Genomic DNA, 22646 nt, shown 5'->3' on the forward strand with positions numbered 1-22646 from the left:
CTAGCTCTCCTGATCAAGGTCCGAAAATATATGAACAAGGATATCACACCCATTTTTACACATGGTTTTATGATTTAACCAATTAAATCATAAAAACCCTCTGACGTAAATAACAAATCTAGTGTAGTCCCACCAGATTTACTATATTGTATATTTCCCCGTTTCAAAATATTTCAAAGGTCAAACTGTATTCAAACATCATTTCGGTGGCGTTAAAAGAGAACGTATTGTGCAAGTTTTTTATAAATGTTCCACTGATATAAATTATAAATGTATAAACCTCTGTGTGAGTGGGTTTAGGTGTGTCTGAGAGTTTAGTTTGATTTTATCACTTATTGTAAACAGTTTTAAATTGTGCAATTCATTTTTTCCTAGTCTAGTTACTAAGTCTGTACAGTTTACTGTTCCAAGTTACGCAGTTACTACAGTATTTAATTGAAAGAAATATAATTTCTTTAATTTTCAGCTAACAGATGTTACTCCACCAGTGTGTTGTGTGGTAAATGAGAGTTCAGAGTGCCTTCTTTCATGTGGAAATATAGTCTACAATACAGTTGGAAGTAACTTATATTATGTCAGGTGGCAGCGGTTCAGGAATTGATCACACCCACATTTATTCACCTGGAACGTTTTCTAGCAAAATTATTCAATATGACAATCTAGATAAAAATGGCTACAACGCAACCATTTTGCACTATTCTGGCATCTGCTGCACTGACGATTTGGAAGTTTCTGCAGTGGACAAGGCAGGGGATGTGTCCTGTTGTTGTCAAATGTGTCACGACCCCAGCCAATCTTTTAAAGACAATACAGTCTTGAAAGTACAGTTAAAGTAAAACGCCTTAGTGTATGAAATGGTACATGAAAAAACACTTGCAAGGTTCATCTAGAGCAAGTGCAAGGTAACTAAACTCATTTCTACACACATCTTTTATTGTCTTATGTGATAAGGATTTGACTTAAATGTGATGTTAATGTAATTAAGAAAAAAAAAATGTAAAAGATTGATTTATTAATTCCTTTTAAATCCAATTTTTTAAGTTCTAAAATGACAAACAATAAAACGTTATTGTTCCTAAAGACAATATGCATTCATAAAACCCAGTTTTCCCTGTTGACCTGAATCAGTACAAATATACTGACTTTGTTGGTCAGTTTTGACACACTAGGTCTGAAGAACAAACTCGAATGAAAATGAATTAGCATTCCATTTCAGTCCACATGACGTCCACTAAAGATCACGCTTTCAACAAGTGAAAAGTAGGAATTTAGTGGTGAGTTTATAACTGGGCTCTCTGAATTAATGTGATTTAAAAGTGTTTTTAAAAATTGAATGAATTTATTCAGAGAAGTCTGATGTTGAGATATTTGTCCAAAAATGATTGAATAATTCCCATGGCTGCCATCACAGTTAGGAATAACAGGGCACACAGCACCAAGTAAAACCCTGGCAACCTAGAAGGCAAGAATAGACTTTACATTAATATAATGTCAGATAAACAAATTATATGCAATAACTGTTTTGATTATCACCTTTTCTTGCTTTCATGGATATAGCCAATAAAGTACATCTCTCTGCCCACAATATACACAAGTCCTCCAAGAGCAGCAAGCACTGTGAAAAGGAAAAAAAGTATTTTTATATGCTATAAAAGAGTTCCTCATTTTTTTATTACCATATCATTGTTATAGATATAATTATAGAAATATATGATGTAACATACCTTCATTGAAAAAGATGCCAGAGATCCACATAACCACCAAGAAAATGGAATACATCTCTACACTATTCTGGCTAAGGAAATGGAAGCATATATTTGTAATATTTTTAGATTTTTTTTTTTTTTTTGACATTTCATATAAGATTTTTCATGAATGAAAAGTGTGTGAAGTATTAGAAAAGCATCAATGAAGCAGTCAAAGATCTTACTGTGCACGAAATGTCCTTTCAAACTCAGGTGGTCCAGTAACAGTGGGTGGTGAAATTTTATATTTCATCCTCGACCACCCCACACGTCTTGCCTGAAACGCTGGAGATATTCAACCATTATTATTGATTTACCACAGACATTGCTATAACAAAAGACTAATAATTATATCTCTGACATATAACTTCAAGTGTAGTATTACCTTGCTAACAGAGCTAAGCAGATTACTTACAAATTGTAAACCGTTACTGATTCCAAATTACATGACGAAAATTGTAGTTAGTAACGTAACCCATTACATTACATGTTTTAGGTGATATAATCAGACTAATTTTTGATTACTTTTAGATTACTTTTGACCTAACTCATTTATCACATTGATTTAAATAAGACAATCCTGTAGCATATTGACATAAAAATACAAAGAGTAGGAAAATATATTCCAGTTGTTGTTATTAACAACATGACGCGCATTAAACATTTTATTACATCAAGGTTTCCGAAACTGGTGTTTGAAAAAACTGCAGGGGGTTTATGAGTTGAAAAACTAAATTAATTAAACCATAAAAAATGTTAAATTAAAATAAAGCATTTTAAAACCAATCAAAAAATAAACTTAAAAATAAATATATTTTATTTGTTTACTTCATGTCATGTGAGAAAAAGAAAGAATGAGCAAGCAAATGTGATACTTAATTATTAAAATATTTAATTTAAATTCTCAAGGGTACTTCAAGTAGTAAGTGAAAGAGGGTCAGATGACAAAAAAGTTTGTGAACTTGTGCATTTTAATGTGTTTGAAAGACAAAAGCTTTCCAAAGAAATAGAAACACAGTCAATAGTGATCATTCAAACTAAAATGAATGTGTTCAGTAGTTGATGCAATGTTGAAACACTTCTTAAACCTGAAATAATGTTTGTGAGTCAGTGGTCAAATGCTGTGTTGCCACCTTGAATAAAGACTGATCTTTGTGTGAATGTCCACAAAACTGGAAGACTTTCTGAGTTTATACAAGCGGTAGGCTATTTTAGAAAGTAAAATTGAAAAGATAAAAAAGAAAAATTAGGGAGAATAAATAAATTACGAATAATTTATTGCTATTGTGTTAATCTAATTAGGAGTACATCATTTTTGGAATCTGATTACATAATCTAAATGACTTGTAATCAGTTACTACCCAGCTCTGATTGCTAATCACATGCATCTATAGAACCTTTCTGATTTATAACTTTATAACTTGAAATAGCTCACTATGGCCTTGGAATCAAAATTGTACAATCATTTCAGTAAACAAACTATCAAAAGTAGTCTACACCTGATCTGATTTACACAGTGAACTGGTTTTGGCAGGTTTTATAAAAAAACAAGAGGTCATTATACTTATGCTCTATGGAGATCTGTTAAGATATCACATCAACGTATTCAAAAAACGGATAAATTGATTAGAATAACCTATAATTTAACATCAATCTCCAAAGACCCATACAGGCTATACTGTAGCAAATGCAAAAACTTTGCTGAATATGAATTGTTAAGATTCTTAGATGTTTTACTATTATGATTGAACAATGCAGTGCAGTGCCTGAACGTTTGGTTATTTTTTGACGGAGCAGAAGACGAGCTGCTTACCCAGGTGAAGAGCAGACAGTGTCGACACTGCTGCAATGAGAACTGGCAGATCCGAAGTCATATTTGTCGTGATAGAGTCCGATAAAACTCCTTTTTAGATAACGTTAGCCTAACGTTTCGCTACAAAGTTGTGAAATTTGGTCAGTATACCCGCCTATGTTGCAGAACAGGAAGTACCAGTTTAAAGTTTACACAAGGTGTAAAAGCCTACGCATCGGATCGCCAGCAGTTCCACCGTTCCAGTCAAAAATAACCGTACGAGTTGGAAATGATAATAATAGCTCCTTTATGTCTCGGTTGCTTTTAAACTTGGACCCAATATTAAACTAAATTTACAAACTAGCTTTTCAAGCAGTCGTTCTTTTCAAATCATTCAGTTGCGTTATTTTTTCAAGGCAGGTGAGGAAAGACTCGAGCAACTCAGTGAATCATTTTTAACTAGTTGATAAAAGCGAATTGTCCGAGTGAACCGATTCGCTACACTGATTCGGACTTCTCAACGCTGGAGCACAGCAAGCGCTGTTGTTTTGTAGTTGGAAATCTGTGCTCGGCGCTGATGATGTCAGACGCTGTGCGCCGGGAGCTGTCAGCTCTGCGCTGCTGAAGCTTCCGCGAAAGACAGATATAGAAGAGAAGCACGCTATTACCCCTGTAATAAACAACAAAGGAAGCGCAGTCATGGACAGCGATGATGATAACATGGAAGAAGTGGTGGAAGGTACGACTAGCGTATTCACAAACGTTGCGTGAATTGGGTTTTGTCGTCTTCTCGGCTGTCAGGCTGAACTTTTATGCAGTCTCATTCCGCCGAGGATTAGCCTACCGACAGCTTTCCTCCTCCGTACACAGGCTGTCAAGCACCCGAGGCCCGTAAGCTTGGGACTTTATAAATCCTCCAGATGACAGCGAGTTTTATTTCGGCTTTAGACTTAGCTATACAATTCTATCTTAAGTCCTATGAACTAAGAGTCTGTAAATGTCCTATATATAAGTTAGATTTGTATTTGGATAAACATAATAGTGTTGTTGAAGCCACGTGGTTAAAAAGTGGGTTGCTGACACAAAAGTTGCAAGTTCAGCTTTAAAACTGCAAATGCACATAGTTCTCAGTTCTGGACTATCACAATTAAACCTAGCACTTCCTTTCAATTAGTGGACTATTGCTTTGTATGTTTTTACTAAATGTTAAATGAGACTTTTAGAATAAAATAGTGGCCCAAATTGCAGTTTCAGTGCATTTTTTAATGGACTCCCAGCTGAGGAATAAGGGTCTTATCTAGGGAAATGGTCCTTTCAAAGAAAAATATAAATTTATATACTTTTTAAGCACAAATACTCATCTTGCACTCACTCAACCTCACATATTACATAATCACGCAAAAAACGTTAAAACGACGATGCCAGACAATTTTAAAGTTGTAGGACAAAATTAATGAGTTTTTGATTCCCTTTTTGAACCGAGGTACACAGATGAAGAACTACCTGTATGTGACTTTTCCAACGTGTTTACGTAATGCGTGAAGATGTGCACGTGCATCGCAGAGCTAGTGAAAGATTAGCATTTGTGGTTAAAAAGTATATAAATTAGAATTTTTTTTTAGAAAAAAATGACCAATCATTTCGCTAGATAGGACCCTTATTCTTTGGCTGGGATTGTGTAGAGCCCTTTGAAGCTGCATTAAAACTGCAATTTGGACCTTCAACCCGTTGACCACCATTTAAGTCTACTATATGGAGAAAATTCCTGAATGTTTCCCTTTAAAAACGTAATTTTCTTTGTGACTGAAGAAAGAAAGACATGAACATCTTGAATGACATGTGGGTGAGTAAATTACCAGGAAATTTTAATTCTGGAAATGAACTAATCCTTTAAGTGTCTAACTGAAATGATTTAATCAGCCTGGTCCATTAAAATGTATGTTATTGTTGGGTATGTAGTTCATTAGTTATTCATCAGTCTGTTACATATCTCTGATTACAATTTCATGACTTTTTAGGACCACTGGATGAGGATGACCAGCCTCATGGTTTCTGCACTGTGACTTACTCCTCCAGCGATCGATTTGAGGGACACTTCGTTCATGGGGAGAAGAATGGAAAAGGAAAATTCTTCTTTTTTGATGGCAGGTAATAGACTTTATGTTGCCACCATTGATTATTGATTTCCAGTATATGAATTAATAATAGAATATTAGTCGTAGAGAGTGTTGATCAGACTCTCAGATTTCATTATTTAAATCATGATAACTCTTGAAATAGTTTTATGGTGTTATTTATAAGATGGATTGCAGGTAGTATTGGTCTTGGGGGACTAGATCTGCTTCTTTTTGTAGTCCAGTTTACATACTAAAAAGCTTATTTGTAACCCTGGATCACAAAACCAAAGTCTTAAGTTGCACGGGTACATTTGTAGCAATAGCCAACAATACATTGTATGGGTCAAAATGAAAAAAAAAATTATTTTATGTCAAAAATCATTAGGATATTAATTAAAGATCATGTTCCATGAAGATATTTGTACATTTCCTACTGTAAATATATCAAAACCTAATTTTTGATTAGTAATATGCATTGCTAAACAAGCGATTTTCTCAGTATTTAGATTTTTCTGCACCCTCAGATTCCAGATTTTTCACTAGTTGTATCTCTGCCAAATATTGTCCTATCCTAACAAACCATACATCAGTTGAAAAAAATTATTTTAAAATTAGCCTTATGTCTGGTTTTGTGGTCCAGGGTCACATTTTGATTAATTTGATTAAAGCATTGATAATTATATTTCAAGCAAATATCACCTGTTTTTTTCCCCTTTATAGTACGCTGGAGGGTTTCTATGTGGATGATGCTTTGCAGGGCCAGGGCATTTATACTTATGAGGATGGGGGAGCATTACATGGGACATATATAGATGGCGAGCTCAACGGACCTGCTCAAGAGTTCAATCCAGAAGGTCAACTGGTCTTCAGGGGCCTGTACAAGGACAACATTCGCTATGGCATGTGCTGGGTCTACTACCCGGTGTGTTTTGCCCAACATCAAGCACTTCAAATCACAAATAAAAACTTAATCAACAGCTTTATAATGTACTGAATTTGGATCATAGACAGTCTATTGAAAAGTTCCAGGTTTATGTGTATATAAGCTTTCTTTGTGCTCTGCATTCTAAAGGATGGTGCCTGCGTGGTTGGTGAAGTGAACGAAGATGGAGAGATGACGGGAAAGTCAGTGGCTTATGTTTATCCTGATGGGCGTACGGCTCTGTATGGCTCCTTTGTTGATGGAGAACTGATCGAGGCCCGCCTTGCCACGCTTACCACCCAAGAGAATGGCCGACCACACTTCACTGTTGATCCAGACAGTTAGTTTGTTTCTGAGTTGTATTGTTCATTTTTTTGTTTATTTACAATACTGCATTTAGAGCAATTTAACTCAAATCTAACCTGTAAAAGTACAAAATTATTTGTAGGTTAATCTTTCTTTTGTAACTTTTTTGTAGGTCCTGTTTACTGCTATGATAAATCCACCTCGTCATGTATCGCTGGTCATAAACTGTTGCCTGACCCCTACGAAAGTCAACGGTTGGTGCAAGCTGTGATCAACCATGTAAACCTCAATCTATCAAATCTCGTTTTGAACAGAAAACATACTATATAATTGTTTGTTCCAGTCTTTCATTGGGGGAGCTTGTGTTGGTTCTCTAGACGTAATACAATATTTATTATTTTATCATCTTGTTGATTCAAGCTGAAATTGGTTTTATTTTGGTTTAACAGTGTGTATGTTGGACAGTCACTTATTTCTGAAGCTGGAGAAGGGCTGTTTGCAAAAACGGAGGCTGAGACTAACACAGTGATGGCTTTTTATAATGGTGTCCGCATTACACATATAGAGGTTTGTCTGTTTGCATTTTACATTATTCAAGAACAGAATGTAATACACTACCAGTCAAAAGTTTTTGAACAGTAAGCTTTTTATGTTTTTCAAAGAATACTCTTCTGTTTACCAAGCCTGCATTTATTTAATCCAAAATACAGCAAAAGCAGTAATATTGTGAATATTTTTATTATTTAAAATACCTGCTTTCTATTTGAATATATTTTAAAATGTAATTTATTCTTGTAATCAAAGCTACATTTTCAGCATCAGTCTTCAGTGTCACATGATCCTTCAGAAATTCTAATATGCTTATTTGCTGTTTAAGAAACATTTATTATTATAGCATTTATCTGACAAAAAAAAAACATTTTTGTAACATTATACACTATACCAGTTAAAAAAAATTTGGGGGAAAGAAATTATAAAAATTAATACTTTTATTTAGCAAGGATGCTTTAAATTGATCATGGACATGGACACGTTTTTTTAAATAGTAAAAATATTTCAAACTTTTAATTTTTTGTGCTTTGGATTAAATAAACGCAGGCTTGGTTAGCAGAAGAAACTTCTTAAAAAACATTAAAAATCAAACTGTTCAAAAACTTTTGACTGGTAGTGTACTTTTTTTGTTATGGATTCATGGTGTGCTACATTAAAGATTTAAAAAAAAAAAATCTCTTTATACTTAATTTAACAGGTGGACAGTCGTGACTGGTCCGTGAATGGGAATACTATTTCATTGGATGAGGACACTGTGATTGATGTTCCGGAACCTTTCAATCTGACGGAGAATTATTGTGCATCTCTAGGTCACAAGGCCAATCACTCCTTCACTCCCAATTGCAAATATGATCCGTGAGTGTTAATGTTTATTTTTGAAATATACAGAGCCGTAGTGCTTGTTTCCTATATTGATTAGCATTTTGTCAGATATTTCAATACAAACAAATCTTATTGTTAGAGTCATGTAACAGCTTTTTTTTAACCTGTCCAGGTACATCCATCCTCGTTTTGGGCAAATAAAATGCATCCGAACAATCCGTGCTGTGGAGAAAGATGAAGAACTCAACGTTGCTTATGGTTATGACCATGAGCCATCAGGGAAGTCTGGTCCAGAGGCACCAGAATGGTACACAAAGCAATTGCTGGAGTTTCAGCAGTCTGGAAAAGGTGCTGACGAGACCTGCTAAGACCCCTCACCACCGCTCACCACCAGAAAAAACATTATCTCCCATCCCAGCCTATAACTACCACCAAAACTCTAACTTTGTTCTTCAACCTTGCAGCTAACACTAATAAGTAATCACTCTTCTGAACAGTATTCTGTCATCCTCATCAGTTTACAAGGATTGTAACTGTGAAATCCTCGCTCAGATGACTGAGCAAGCTGCAAAATTCTATGGTTCTACAATTTGGAGGGACTAGTATGTGTGTCAGTTGGCGACTGATTTGGTTGCACTATGAGAATACAGAGACTGAAAAAGAGCAAGTGATTTAAAAGGCATTTTGACAGAAGTGGAGGGAAGACCGTTGTCACTATTATTCTTGAGATTTACAACCTCTTTACCACAACTTGTGATACCTATGCAGTATTAAACCAGTATAGTGTCTTTTACTGCTCTGCTCATATTTCCCCTGAAAATTGAAAATATAGGTATTTTTTATGTTGGTATAACCAACAGTTTTTTTGTAAACCAATTTGTTCTGTCTCCTTTTGCATGTGCGAACCGTTACAGTTACATTTAAGTACGCTCTTGTAGTCTTGAAGTACAGTATTACACAGACAACCCTGTATATTTATTTGTTAAATTTGTGTTTTGTTTTGTTTTTTTCAAGAAAAATTGAATGACACCATTGAATGAAAGTTGAGTACGGTGTGCAGTATATGTGGGGAAAAGACTGAACAGAATGAACAGTATTTGAGAATAAGGCACAAGATTAAGAGAAATCCTTCTACTGAACTGAACCAAACTTCAGCCTTTGATATGCAAAAGCTATCAACAAAGATTTATCAATAAAAACTCCAGTATAGAGCACAATTTGACTCGTCTTTTCTGTGTTCTCAACTATATCAATGATAAAATGCAAGAAATTATGTACAGTGGTGGCCAAAATTATTATAACACTAGTATTTTCACCAGCTAAAAATGGTTTTAAGTAGGTTATTTCTAACTTTTGCTGTAGTGTGTCAGCGGGAAATACAGTTTACATTTCCAAACATTCATTTTGCCACTAATTGTAATAATACAGTGAGATGTTTGCACAAAGAGTTGGACAACAGCCAGTGCTCCATACAGAGATTTGATATCATCATCATCCAGTCTGTCTGGAATGACACGAAGAAACAGAACAAACTGAGACAGACTAAATGCAGAAGAACTGTGGAAGAAACCTACCTGCAAAGCTACCTTTTGCCTATAGGCCAAAAGCTACTTTAAACATACACACACCAAATATTGATTTAATTTAGTTAATAGAAGTTAACTGATAGAGACAATCTATTTATGACATTATATTTGACAGTTTCCTCATTTTACAGCATTTTTACACAACTTTTAACAGTACTGAGTTTTGCAGGTAGGTTTCTTGAAGCATCTTGAAGATGTTTCCACAGTTCTTCTGGATTTAGTCCGTCTCAGTTTTTTATTCTGTTTTTCTTCATATCATTCCAGACAGACTGGATGATGATGAGATGAGGGCCCGTATTCACAAAGCATTTTATCTTAGCACTAAGAGTTCTCCTAAATAGCAGTAAAAGTTTTTAGCTAAGAGTTTTCTCTTAAAATCTATTCACAAAGCTGCTGAGACAAACTTTTTCTAAGGAATAGAGAGAAGTCTTAAGCTAAGAGTAAGGGCGGGGTTGACCTCGTTGCTATGGATGATGTCAGCATACCAACTATGCACACTGTGATTGGCTGATAGGGAAGGGGTCTCTGTCAGAGATTTATTCATAAAAATATTGTAGAGCACGATATTATTTTGCCAAATTCAAATAAATGTTTTAAAATAAAAATGTGTGATTAATAATAAAGCTTTTAAAATGCAGGCTACGTGTCACTAATTAAACAACTATAGGTTCAGCTAATTGTCAGCATCTTAAATGTGTGCTTCTCATAAACAATTCTTGGATATATAAACACCCTTTTACTAATAGTAGAATGATCATTGCTGAATGCATGCAAACGTAAAAGACAACCAAACTGGATACAAGGACAGCTGTTACGCCAGACCCATGGCACACTGAGTCCGAATTTTTTTTGTATGCATTTTTTGTATTCCTCATTCAAAAAAAAAAAATTGTCACGCACCGAAATATTGCACACTAGTCACATAGTAATTCATCCGTTGCAAAAATAAATAAATAAATACAAAGTCTAATAAAAAAATAGCGCATACAATACAAAATGGAATGTTCGCAGTGAGGATTATTTTGTTGCCCACTTTCTTCTTAAAAAGAGAAAAAAGAAAGGACTATCCAAGCAATTTAAAGTTTACTTAAGAATGTCAGTAAACTTTGATGCTTTGCCAGAATTACTGGAGCCACATATTATAAAGAAGAGCACTAATTTCTGTGAATTCAAGTGCACAAAGACATTTTACAGTGCTTTGTGCTGCAAGACCAAGTGGATGAATTTGTCAGACGCAGTTCTGGATTATGGCGTTCGCTTGTATGGTGGCTCTAAACTGTCAAAACACCTCTCAAAATGCTTGCTACAGATGCAAAAAACGCAGAAAATCGAACCCGAGCTGATTTTTTATGACATTCTGGAGGCAGTATGTAAACGTGATTGACGAGGTCGTTTTTTTTTTTTACTTATAGAAATTTTCGGACATTTCAAAAGGACAAATTTGGAGATAACCTCCAAAAGCAAAAAAAAAAAAAAAAAAAGCGTTCCTATGTGTGCAAATAAATGCAGTGTGTTTATAAAAAGTTTACACTCCAGAATAGCCAATTTTGGACAAGTACTGCTCACTGCAGAGCCAAATGGCCTCCAGCTCCACCTCTCTTGATGTCCAGCTCCACCTCTGAGTGAACAAATGGGTGGAGTTAAGGTTAGGGATAGGGTAAGGGGTAGGGTTAGGGTGTGGTTAGGTGTCTATCTCCACCCATTACCTCCAGCGAGGGGGAGCTGGAGCTCCAGCTCCTCCCATATGGCTCTGCAGCGAGCACCCTCTCATTTTGGATAGTTTGGGATTTGGTCTTAGTGACTTAAAGGATAACTATTGCCAAAATGCAACCTGACTGTTTTTTTTTACTGTAAACGAGACAAACTTATATCTAAAAGCATAATTACGACAAACGAGCCATTTTTGAGATTGACCGTGATTTCGTTTTTTGGTCAATGGCTGGTGAATGGGAGTGCTGGGGCATAATTTTGAGCGCATCAAAATCTATCTATAACACTAAGAAGGCTCGACACACCATGAAACTTTGCTTGAAGTATCGCCTGGGTCTCTACACATGAACTCGAGCATTGAGAACATTGTTTGTGTACACAGAGTTTACTAAAAAGAAAGGTTTTGAACAACTCACTTTCACTGTTTGAGTTTCCGCTCACGGCCGTCTTGCCAGTCAAGAGATGTCGATCTCCGAATGCGAATGATTGGACTCCATAGGACGAAATATTAGGCTTATATGAGGCTCTTTTTGCAACTAGAAGGTTAATATTGTTTTTCACTTGCGACAAAACAATGAATTAGCCGTACATTTGTATGGAAATATGCTTTAGGAGCTATCCATCTTTACTCTCCTCGCATTCGGAGATCGACACCTCTTGACAACTCAAACAGTGAAAGTGAGCTGTTCAAAACCTTTCTTTTTAGTAAACTCTGTGTACACAAACAATGTTCTCAATGCTCGAGTTCATGTGAGACCCAGGCGATACTTCGAGCAAAGTTTCATGGTGTGTCGAGAATTTTAGTGTTGTAAAAATATAGATTTTGATGCGCTCAAATTAATGCCCCTAGTATTCCCATTCACCGGCCATTGACCACAAAACGAAATCACGGTCAATCTCAAAAACGGCTTGTTTGTCGTAATTATGCTTTTAGATATAAGTTTGTCTCGTTTACAGTAAAAAAAAAAAAAAAAAACAGTCCAGGTTGCATTTTGGCAATAGTTATCCTTTAAGAGTCCTCTTCACTACTCCTAACATTTCACAGGTTTAGGAGCTAGTTTTAGTGCTAAAATGCTTTGTGAAGTACTCTTAAATCAAAAATGTAGGAGTCCAAAATTTATGACTGACACGCCCATTATTTTTAAGATTTTCTCCTAAATCAGGAGAAAAAGTAGGAGCTACTTTTAACCTTAAGATGTTTTGTGAATACGGGCCCTAATCTCTGTGTGGAGCACTGGCTGTTATCAGACTCATTGTACAAACAAAAATCTCACTGGATTATTACAATGTTTAAAAATGTAAAGTAATATTTCCTACTGACACACTACAGCTAGAAATAACGAACTTAAAACCATTATTAGCTGTTAAACTAGTGTTCTAATAATTTTGGCCACCAAATCTGTTTTTCTCCAAGCCAAAATGGAGGAATACTCAATGCCCAAGTAATTAAGTCAACACTGTAAATATCCAGTGTGTAGGCGTGGACATCGTGCTGCACCTGCGCGCTCCCCAGGTAAATGAGTGACACGCTGGGTTTCACCGCTTGCTTCCAAACAAAAGCGGTCCGGAAGTGATAAAGGAAAAGCGGCACAGGTAATACTACATTTATTCTAATTCATAAGGCTTATACATAACTTCATACATATTAAATCGGCGTAGCATAGGTTAAGTATAGCGTTTAATAAAATTGAGTTAGTAAAGCGGTTTTGTAGTTTCAGAACCAACGCACAAATGTGGAAAGCGATTGTGACGGTTTCACGTCATTAGGCGTTTGATAAGGAATCCAGCTCTGTTCAGAGACATAGTAGTGAAGGATTTGATCTATTTTATGTCATATACATGTAAACATATAAATACATTCCCTTATTTTAGATTCTTACTCCGTTGAAGGCCTGAGATGGACCGTTACAGGTATTTTATCTTCAATCAGAAGAGTGTGGTGGTTCTCGGCATCCTTCAGGTGGCGTGCGCGGGGCTTTGTGTGGTTTGCGGATTTATGGATGCAGTTTTCCGGAAGAGCACTACTCTGAGTGAAACTAGGGCTCCACTCTGGGCTGGACTGGTGAGAAACCTTAAAACCGACCATTTATTTACTTTAATATGACACAAAAGGCTTCCCCTGTTAATCAGTAACGCACCTTCCAACATAAAAAATGGCAGAGATATGTTAGAAAAATGTAATTTGCTTTATCACATATTAAGACATATAATACTTTGCTACACTACCAGTCAAAGTTTTTTAATAGTAAAATTTTTAAGTCTCTTCTGCTCACCAAGCCTGCATTTATTCTATTAGAATATATTTTAAAATGTAATTTATTCCTGTGATCAAAGCTAAATTTTCAGCATCATTACTCCAGTCTTCAGTGTCACATGATCCTTCAGAAATCATGCCCATTTGCTGAATTCATAGAAATGAATACTTTGGATGCTTTAAATTGATTAAAAGTGATGATAAAGACATTTATAATGTTACAAAAGATTTTTTTTTTTAGATAAATACTGCTCTTCTGATCTTTCTATTCATCAAAGAAACCTGAAAAAATCCTACTGCACTGTTTTCAACATAATAATGTTTTTTGAGCAGCAAATCAGCATATTAAAATGATTTCTGAAGAATTATGTGACCCTGATGATGGCATAATGATGCTAAAAATTCAGCTTTGAAATCACAGGAATAAATTACATTTTTAAAATGTATTCAAACAGAAAATGGTTACTTTAAATAGTAACATTATTTTAAAATTGTATCCCGTATTAAAATAAATAAACCAGTTGTAGTTCTACTTGACTGTTTTCAACATACTACTAATAATTATTGTTTTTAAGCAGTAAATCAGATTATTAGAATGATTTCAGGATTGTGGGACTGGAGTAATGATGCTAAAAATTCAGCTTTGAAATCACAGGAATAAATAACATTTTAAAATATATTCAAATAGAAAACAGTTCTTTTAAATAGTAAAAATATTTCAACATTTCATTGTTTTTGCTGTACTCTGAATCAAATAAATGCAGGCTTTGTGAGCAGAAGAGTCTTCTTTAAAAACATTCAAAATCTTTGGTGTCCCACATGACCTGTATTTACCCTTTTGTGTCATCTTTCCACACTGAGACAGTGATTTTACATAGCCCCAAACAAGAAAAAAAATATATGAGATGATAGCATCCCCCTGAGAATCTTTGCATTCTCTCACAAAAGCTCTGAAATAGTTTTCCTCCCACCTCATATTATTTCCATCACAAAGGTTTGTGAGCAAACCTAAAGTTACTTAAGGGAATGCAAAGATTTGTGAGAAAACACAAAAACATTGAAATGTAGTTTTTTCCTCCCATCACCTTTGAGGGCTCCATATGATTCTGTAAAACTCATTTCACTTTTTCCTCCTGTTTTAGATTATGGCTGCCCCTGGTGTACTTGCCCTCTTTGCATCCCAAAAGAAAAACCCAGTTTTGGTAATTTCTTATCCTTCTAAATCCACAGCATTTTTCTTCCAGTTGATATTAAAGGGATGGTTCACCCAAAAATGAAAATGAAAATCTGTCATTAATTACTCACCCTCATGTCATTCCAAACTCATTAAACCTTTGTTCATCTTCAGAACACAAATGATGATATTATTGCTGAAATCCAAGAGCTTTCTGACCCTGCATAGACAGCAATGCAACTGACATGTTCAAGGCCAAGAAAGGTACCAAGAACATCAACAAAATAGTCCATGTGACATCAATGGCGCTAGGGTAACATTGAGGAGAAGAATTGTTGAATATAATAATAATATTATTTTAGTTTTTAGACTATTTTGTTTATGTTCTTGGACCTTGAACATGGAAGGACCCTCGCTGTCCATGGAGAGTCAGAAGCTCTAGGATTTCATCAAAAATATCTTAATTTGTGTTCGAAAGATAAACAAAGGTCTTACAGGCTTGAAATGACATAAGGGTGAGTAATTAATGACAGAATGTTCATTTTTGAGTGAACTGTAACTTTAACATGCTCTCATGAATACCTTTAGGTCAACGTCATGATCGCATCATCTGTGATGTCGCTTTTTGCTGTTGTGATCGTCATCGTTTATGCTTGCGTCACTCTCAGTTATGGAGAAGAGGATGATGAGATCTTCCATGCCCATCATATACCTGAAGTGGTACAGTCACACCAGATCATGTTTACTCTCCCATTTGTTATACACAAAAAAAGTAGTTAATAAAGCTGTATCCTGTGCAGAGATTCGTGCTCAGCCGGATGGTGAAAGGAGCAAACAGCACCCTTCTGGTAGCCTGCGTAGGGTCTCTGCTCTTTTCTTCTCTCATTGCATATGTCGGCTGCCGCAGTCTGCCGCTTTGTGGGTGCTACGACTCAGCAAATGGCATGGTGGGTCTTTTGTAATACATTTAAACTGCAGTATTTTGAAGTTGGTGTATAGTATATACTGTAAGATTGAGCTTTTAAAGAAAAAAAATGAAAATGCTGTCATTAATTACTCCCCATCATGTTGTTTCAAACCCGTAAGCCCTTTGTTCATTTTCAAACACAAATTAAGATATTTTTGATGAAATAAGGGAGATTTCTGACCCTCCATAGACAGGAAGGGTCCTATCACATTCAAGGTCCAGAAAGGACTATTTTGTCTGTTTTTGGTACCTGTCTGGACCTTAAACATGGTAGGAACCTGAGTAATTAATGACAGAATTTTCATTTTTTGGGTGAACCATCCCTTTAATCACTGCATGGTTGTGTATTTCACAGGAGTTTCTGGTTCCTCAGAATGACCCTTTTACTCCAACTGAACTTGTATGCACTTGGCAAGGTACGTGAGAGATGTTGTTGAAGTGGGTTTGTACACTGAGATAACAAAATCATATTTCATAAGTCATCTGCTATATGAGCCACAATGTATGCCATTAAGATGATGTTAGTGAGGATGTGGCTGACTGTAATGAGAATTTATTTTGCCTCATCCAGATGGAGATGAGCGAATTTTTAACTCCCCTATGTCATTTATGGATCGCTGTCCTGAGCGGGAACTGCAAGACATCTCCACGCTTCCACCATATAGCAGACTAGCTTAGTAATTGATATGTATGTTTATTTTTAATGTGTGTGACTGGAGGAAATATGAAATATTAGGAAATATAGTTCATTAATTTTCCCCACAAAGTGAGTCACCAAGGCTGTTTGTTTCAAATCAATTTAAATTTGTTTCTTAATGTTTAAGTTATTATCAGTGCCATATTTTATATTATCTTTTAGTGTTTTTTTTTTTTTCTAAAGGCATGTGCCTTAGCTTTATAATTTTTACATGATAGACTGATGTTTTTGCACACATAAACCTGTTTGTAAATAATTTTACAATAAACAATGTATTAGAAATTAAATACTTGATTTGACTCTTAATGAATTTACAAACCATTTCAGTGGATGTTCACACTTTGGTAACATCAAAGGACAGTATTATTTTCAAAATGTCATGACTTTAAAAGATATTTCTAGTGTGAACATTATTATTTTCCCATACGTGTTTTCATGACACGTCATCTGTCAGCCATATTGGCGGCACTGGATGTAAACAATGCCACTGAACTGAATGAAACTCGCATATTTTGCTGATTATTTCTGCTGAAAGTGATCAATTATGGTCATGTTTTGAGCTGTACTAATCGGTCGGACTGGGAAAAACATTGGAGTACTATATATTGTCTTGATTATATACGTGTTTGTTCTTATTATTTCCGGTCATGTAGGTAAAGCATTAGGCTAATATCTTAATTAATACTGCTTGTACTTATCTTTACCACCTATTAACTTTAGTTTGTCAAAATATTGTGCCCTTTCCTCCTTACTAAATACTTCTATATGATCTAGCAGCTTCCACATGTTTTTTCCATGGTTTAGACAGCATAAATTATCAGAAAAACGTATTCAGTAGTACATTAACCGTGCTATTCATGCTTTTGTTTACATCCGAGTTTAACTGTAGGTAACTGAGCATATCGTGACGTAAGTGCGAACCCTCTATTAGACAAACAAGGCACAACACTAGTCTCCTGAAACTCAAAGATGAGGTACTTTATTTTTTTTAGTAAAACATTGAAACAGTTAAAACCAAGCACTGATTTCTTTTGCACTCTGATTATATTGTTTATTTTTCTCAGTCACAACTATATCACTCCAACTCTCTGACCAACATTGAAGACATGAGTTGTATCAGACAAATGACTAGTAAAGATATGTTGTGCATGCTTGAGTTCTGGCATTGCAAGGTGCTATTGACCCCTGATATCATGAATTGGCTCATACACTTTGGCTGCAAAAATGCATAATTATTCCAAGAATAATGAACAATTCCATATAATAAAAATGTAACATGTTAATAATCGTCCTTATATTTTCTGCGCTTAGAATTTTTGTAGATTTCTGAGATCTGCTCATTTTACATTGTTAACTGTTATTAATGTGTTAATGAAGACAGAAAAAAATACAGAACTCTGAAGGACACTTAAAATGGTAGATTGGGTGAAAAGAGAAATCCTCAGTACACACAAAAATGAAGAGAATCCAGACCAAGTGTATGTTTTTATCAAGACCAGTTTAGCACAAACCTATAACAATCATGATGTTCAAGTCGCACTTATGTTTCTGTTAGATAAATGAGATATAAAGCTTCTGTACGCACTCATAAGCACAAATAAACAAGTCTTAGTATGCATTCAACGCGTTGCATTTAAATATTTAAGAGCCATCATTAACCGTGCACAGTTCAACTAATCACATGCCTGTTATTGTACCCGAATCAAACAATGCAATGCATCAGCTAATCAGGCCCTTAACCAACCTACAGATGAGGACAAAAGTTTACATATACCTTGCAGAATCTGCAAAATGTTAATTATTTTACCAAAATAAGCTGGATCATACAAAATGCATGTTATTTTTTATTTAGTATTGACCTGAATGAGATCACATAGAAGACATTTACATATAGTCCACAAGAGAAAACAATAGCTGAATTTTTAAATGCTGTTCACTGATGCTTCAGAAGGAAACACGATGCATTAAGCCTGGGGGTAAAAACTTTTGAACAGAATGTATATGTGTGCATTTTTCTTATTTTGCCTAAATATGTTTTTTCATTTAGCATTGCCCTTCAAAAGCTACTAACATGTTTCCCACAAGACAAAAAAAGTTAAATTTACTCTGATCTTCAAATTCCAAAAGTTTTCACTCTCAGTTCAGGCTATGAATTATTCAGGTTACAACGCGGTATTAAGAATCAAGTTTATGTTAACTTTTGAAAGGGGTTATTTTTAAAATTCAACTATTATTTTCTCTTGTGGACTATATGTGAATGTTTTATGTAAACATTTGACCTCAACTGTACTTCAAAAAACTAACCGGAAATCATATGCGAAACCTTTTTGGCAACTCCCCATAAAACAAATAAAACACGTAACGCCTGAGCTTCTTTCATGCACTCCACAGGACCAGCTGTGGTTACATAAAAACATGAGTGAATATTCTCTGTAATGGGTTGAACTCTTGTTTTGCGTTATCAAGAAGATGGCCGAAGGGAAAGACAATTTAGTCATTAGCATATCTGTATACTTGTATTGATAGATTACATGTTGAAATGTAGACTTATATCAGACCTTTTGTTCAGATTTCTGCCATGCACACAGCAAATGCCAAGAATAATATGAGGTTCTCATCCTTATCTGCGATTATACAGTACAGATCATTTTCGTTTTGCCTAACAAAGCAGTACTACATACAAAACCTGACTGTGTAGACAGTGAAGTTAATATTGTCAGTGAATTCTTGTCCCTTTTTACCTAACTTACCTACGCTTCGACATGATTCACATGATTTCAGTCAGATGATTGATCGCTAGGAAAAAATAAACTGGCAATAAATAAAACACTGGCAGTGGACTAGGACTGGCTTTAGGCAAGGCAAGGATAACAGCTTTATTTTCCTTTTAAATTCATCTTAGCAGCACTAATAAATAACCTGCATTTAGTGTTTGTTCGTCAGTTTCTCTTTAGAGAGCTGACAACTTTCACAGGAAGTGCCTGCATGTGTGTGGGTGACACAGAATGAAAGACCAAACAACAAACACAGACTAAACCAGATTCACCTTGGAGGCTGAAGTGATTTAACACAACAGTTTATCTAACTGCGGCGAACAATTGTTTAAAAAATTATTTAGTAGGCAAATGTAGTGTGTGTTTGACACATAATGGATGAAGCTTGTATATGTAAGGCAGATAGGCCTACATGCAACTTCTCAAAGCCTCTGGTTCAAGTGATAGAGAAATGGTTTTCCCTTTAAAATAATGGCCAAAAAGAAATATTGAGAACAGATGTTCCTGTGTCTTCATCCCTGGACCTTCACAGAAAACACAAAAGCACCTCTGAATCTGCTTCTTTAAAAGATGCTTCACCTTTGTCGAATCCATCCTGTACAGTGGTGACTCCTTCATTAGCTCCTCCAACATCCGCATCCCCAACTTCCCTTGTCCTCCTCATCCTGCCTCCTGAGAGTGACAGTGTCTCCTAATCCGCACGGTGGTTGGCTTAACACCAGCGGCTTCTGAGATTTCAGCTTGTGCGCCACCGTCATAAAAATGGCCTCTACGTGGTCACTATTATTCCGACCGCCGTCGTCGTCGTTTCCGTAGGGGTTCTTGGCAGAGGTCTCGAACAGAGGCATTGAGTGTGCGTCGGCGAACTGCTGCGCCACGTCGGTGCTTACTTGAGCGGCATGGCGAAGGTCACATTTGTTGCCGACTAAGATTCTGGGCACCTCTTGACCCAGGGCATGCTGACGGCACTCCTCGATCCACGCCGGAAGGCTTCGGAAACTAGCGGCATTGGTGACATCATAGACAAACACCACAGCGTGGACATTGCGGTAGTAGTGCTGCACCATACTCTTTCGGAAGCGCTCCTGGCCTGCGGTGTCCCATAGCTGGACCTGGTGTAGGGGAAAACAGGAGAGCTATTAGCTATCAACTTACAGTTGCAATCAAAATTATTCAACCATATGTTACACATACATACAGTTAAACCAGTGAACAGAGCTCTCACAAAAGCTATAGAGAATCTATAAAAAAGAAATAATTGTATTACTTTAGAACGTCTAGGCTACATAATGATTTCCAAGACATTACAAGTTCCTAGAGACACAGTTGGCAGCCTTATTCCTTAGCTTAAAATGTGTTGTACCAGAGAACCTTTGAGGGTGTTGAACAAAAAACACACAATATCATAAAATGTTTCCAAATCAGAACTGAGGAAAAACCTGCAATGTACAGCCAAAGAGTTTCAAGATAACCCAATGAAAGGTGGAAAAACATTTCAATGCAGAGTATAAGATGAACACAACACAAGCATTGCTTTCATGTTGGGGCATCTTGCCAAATGCCACTCTTGACCAAGAAGAACAAAAAGGCTGACTTGAACATGGTCAAATTCATTTGGAAATATCTGTAGAGTTCTAGAAGAATGTTTTATGGAGTGATGTGACCAAACTGGAACTTTCTGGACCTATAGATTAGCAGTATGTCTAGTGCAAAAAAAGGTAAAGCTTATACACAGAAGAACACATCTCCGTAGTCAAACATGGAGGTGGGCCAGACTTGTTATTGGGTTGTTTTACTGTAGCAGGAAGTGGAAAATATGACTGTATGAAGGACATCATGGAATCATTGAAGTATCAGGCCATTTTGTCAAGAATTGCGATGCCTTTGGTGTAAAGACTGAAGCTAAGGACTTTCCTGCAGGACAACCATCCTAAAGCATATATCCAAATCCACTTATTCTTGGTTCAGGGATCAGTCATAGAATGTTCTTGAGTGGCCTGTTCAGTCTCCAGATTTAATTCTCGTTGCAAATATTTGGTTGAATTTGAAAGTGAAACCCAAAAAGATTATCAGTGATCTAAAAGCTTTTTTCAGGTTAGGATTGGTCCGGGCTTGCAGTAGAGAGGTGACAGAAGCTTCTAAGCACTTCCAAGCAGTGTTGATTGGTGGTTTTAAAGAATAAAAGAGTCTGCACCAAATTTGACTTTTGGGGGTTGAATAATTTTGAACATTAATGTTTTTTTTTCATTCTTCATGAACTTGCCTTCTCAGACTTACTCAAATGTGTATTAATAAACTTTCTCTAAGTGTACTGATGCCTTTGTTCAACTGTTTTCACAAAATGTCTTGCAGGTTAAGAGGGTTGAATAATTTTGATTGCAATTGTATGTCATACCATGAATATTTGTTCTTTTAACATTGCAGGAGAATGTAGGGTGTGTTCATGCATAAATGACAAACACAGGTAGGTATTAGGCTATATACACATGAAAAAGTGTGGGAAATTTACCTGTAGTTACCTACTAAGGCTACTATGACCATGCATAGTAGATATGACAGTTACCATAAGTCTAAGTTACCCCGCATTACCCTACAGAGATCTAGATCTCTAGATCTAGATCTAGAACACAATCTAGTACATGCATTCTGCCCTTTGATTGTTAGTTCATATTGACAGCTGGTATTTATATGTATTTTGCTATATTGTTATAAAAATATTACTGGTTTACATCAGAAGCATCCTCACCTTGATTTTCTCGCCGTCTATTTCAATAACCTTCTCTCGAAAATCCACCCCGATAGTGGCCTCAGTTCTGTCTGGAAACTTGCCCGCGCAGAATCTATAGGTGAGGCAAGTCTTGCCAACTCCAGAGTCTCCGATCACGATGATCTTAAAGATTCGAGTCCGTGGGGGAGGCAGCGAAGAGCTGGTCAAAGATGAGCTAAATTCAAAGGAGGACTCGATATCTGCCATGCTGTCTTCCTGCGGACAAACCAGTGCCTCACAGAATGGCACAGTGCAAATGTATTGATGCTAACGGGTCAAATAAATGATTCAAACGCAGGCTTAAGTTAACCTTCAGCCCTTCATGAGAAAAATTCAAAGATTTAAACGTCGGGGACTGTATTTGATGTGTTGACCGGTAGACTCCGCATTTTGCTGATGCATTCCTGGCGGAGTCTTCTTACACTGTTTTGGGTCCGCAGCCACGTACGACGTTGATATAA

General features: G+C 36.1%; 4 protein-coding genes across 4 annotated transcripts; 2 read left to right on the forward strand and 2 right to left on the reverse strand.

Moving 5' to 3' along the window:
* Nucleotides 1-995: 995 nt before the first annotated feature.
* On the reverse strand, nucleotides 996-3925 carry mgst2 (microsomal glutathione S-transferase 2). Its single transcript, XM_073820094.1, has 5 exons — nucleotides 3559-3925; nucleotides 1931-2030; nucleotides 1725-1795; nucleotides 1534-1615; nucleotides 996-1455 (listed from the first exon to the last, which is right to left on the reverse strand). The coding sequence occupies exons 1-5, from the start codon at nucleotides 3617-3619 to the stop codon at nucleotides 1344-1346; spliced, it is 426 nt and encodes a 141-aa protein (XP_073676195.1). The 5' UTR covers nucleotides 3620-3925; the 3' UTR covers nucleotides 996-1343.
* A 180-nt stretch (nucleotides 3926-4105) lies between these two features.
* Nucleotides 4106-9473, forward strand: setd7 (SET domain containing 7, histone lysine methyltransferase). Its single transcript, XM_073820090.1, has 8 exons — nucleotides 4106-4276; nucleotides 5556-5685; nucleotides 6375-6576; nucleotides 6727-6916; nucleotides 7055-7136; nucleotides 7332-7449; nucleotides 8132-8289; nucleotides 8429-9473. The coding sequence occupies exons 1-8, from the start codon at nucleotides 4237-4239 to the stop codon at nucleotides 8622-8624; spliced, it is 1116 nt and encodes a 371-aa protein (XP_073676191.1). The 5' UTR covers nucleotides 4106-4236; the 3' UTR covers nucleotides 8625-9473.
* A 3606-nt stretch (nucleotides 9474-13079) lies between these two features.
* LOC141287856 (uncharacterized) lies at nucleotides 13080-16745 on the forward strand. Its single transcript, XM_073819950.1, has 7 exons — nucleotides 13080-13145; nucleotides 13425-13614; nucleotides 14949-15008; nucleotides 15569-15700; nucleotides 15781-15927; nucleotides 16303-16363; nucleotides 16519-16745. Exons 2-7 carry the CDS (start codon nucleotides 13450-13452, stop codon nucleotides 16623-16625), a joined length of 672 nt encoding a protein of 223 aa, XP_073676051.1. The 5' UTR covers nucleotides 13080-13145; nucleotides 13425-13449; the 3' UTR covers nucleotides 16626-16745.
* An 861-nt stretch (nucleotides 16746-17606) lies between these two features.
* Nucleotides 17607-22611, reverse strand: rab33ba (RAB33B, member RAS oncogene family a). Its single transcript, XM_073820339.1, has 2 exons — nucleotides 22165-22611; nucleotides 17607-20530 (listed from the first exon to the last, which is right to left on the reverse strand). Exons 1-2 carry the CDS (start codon nucleotides 22390-22392, stop codon nucleotides 20036-20038), a joined length of 723 nt encoding a protein of 240 aa, XP_073676440.1. The 5' UTR covers nucleotides 22393-22611; the 3' UTR covers nucleotides 17607-20035.
* Between the last annotated feature and the right edge of the window lie 35 nt (nucleotides 22612-22646).

Source organism: Garra rufa, chromosome 16, assembly GCF_049309525.1.
Source record: "Garra rufa chromosome 16, GarRuf1.0, whole genome shotgun sequence".
NCBI classification, from domain to species: Eukaryota; Metazoa; Chordata; class Actinopteri; order Cypriniformes; family Cyprinidae; genus Garra; species Garra rufa.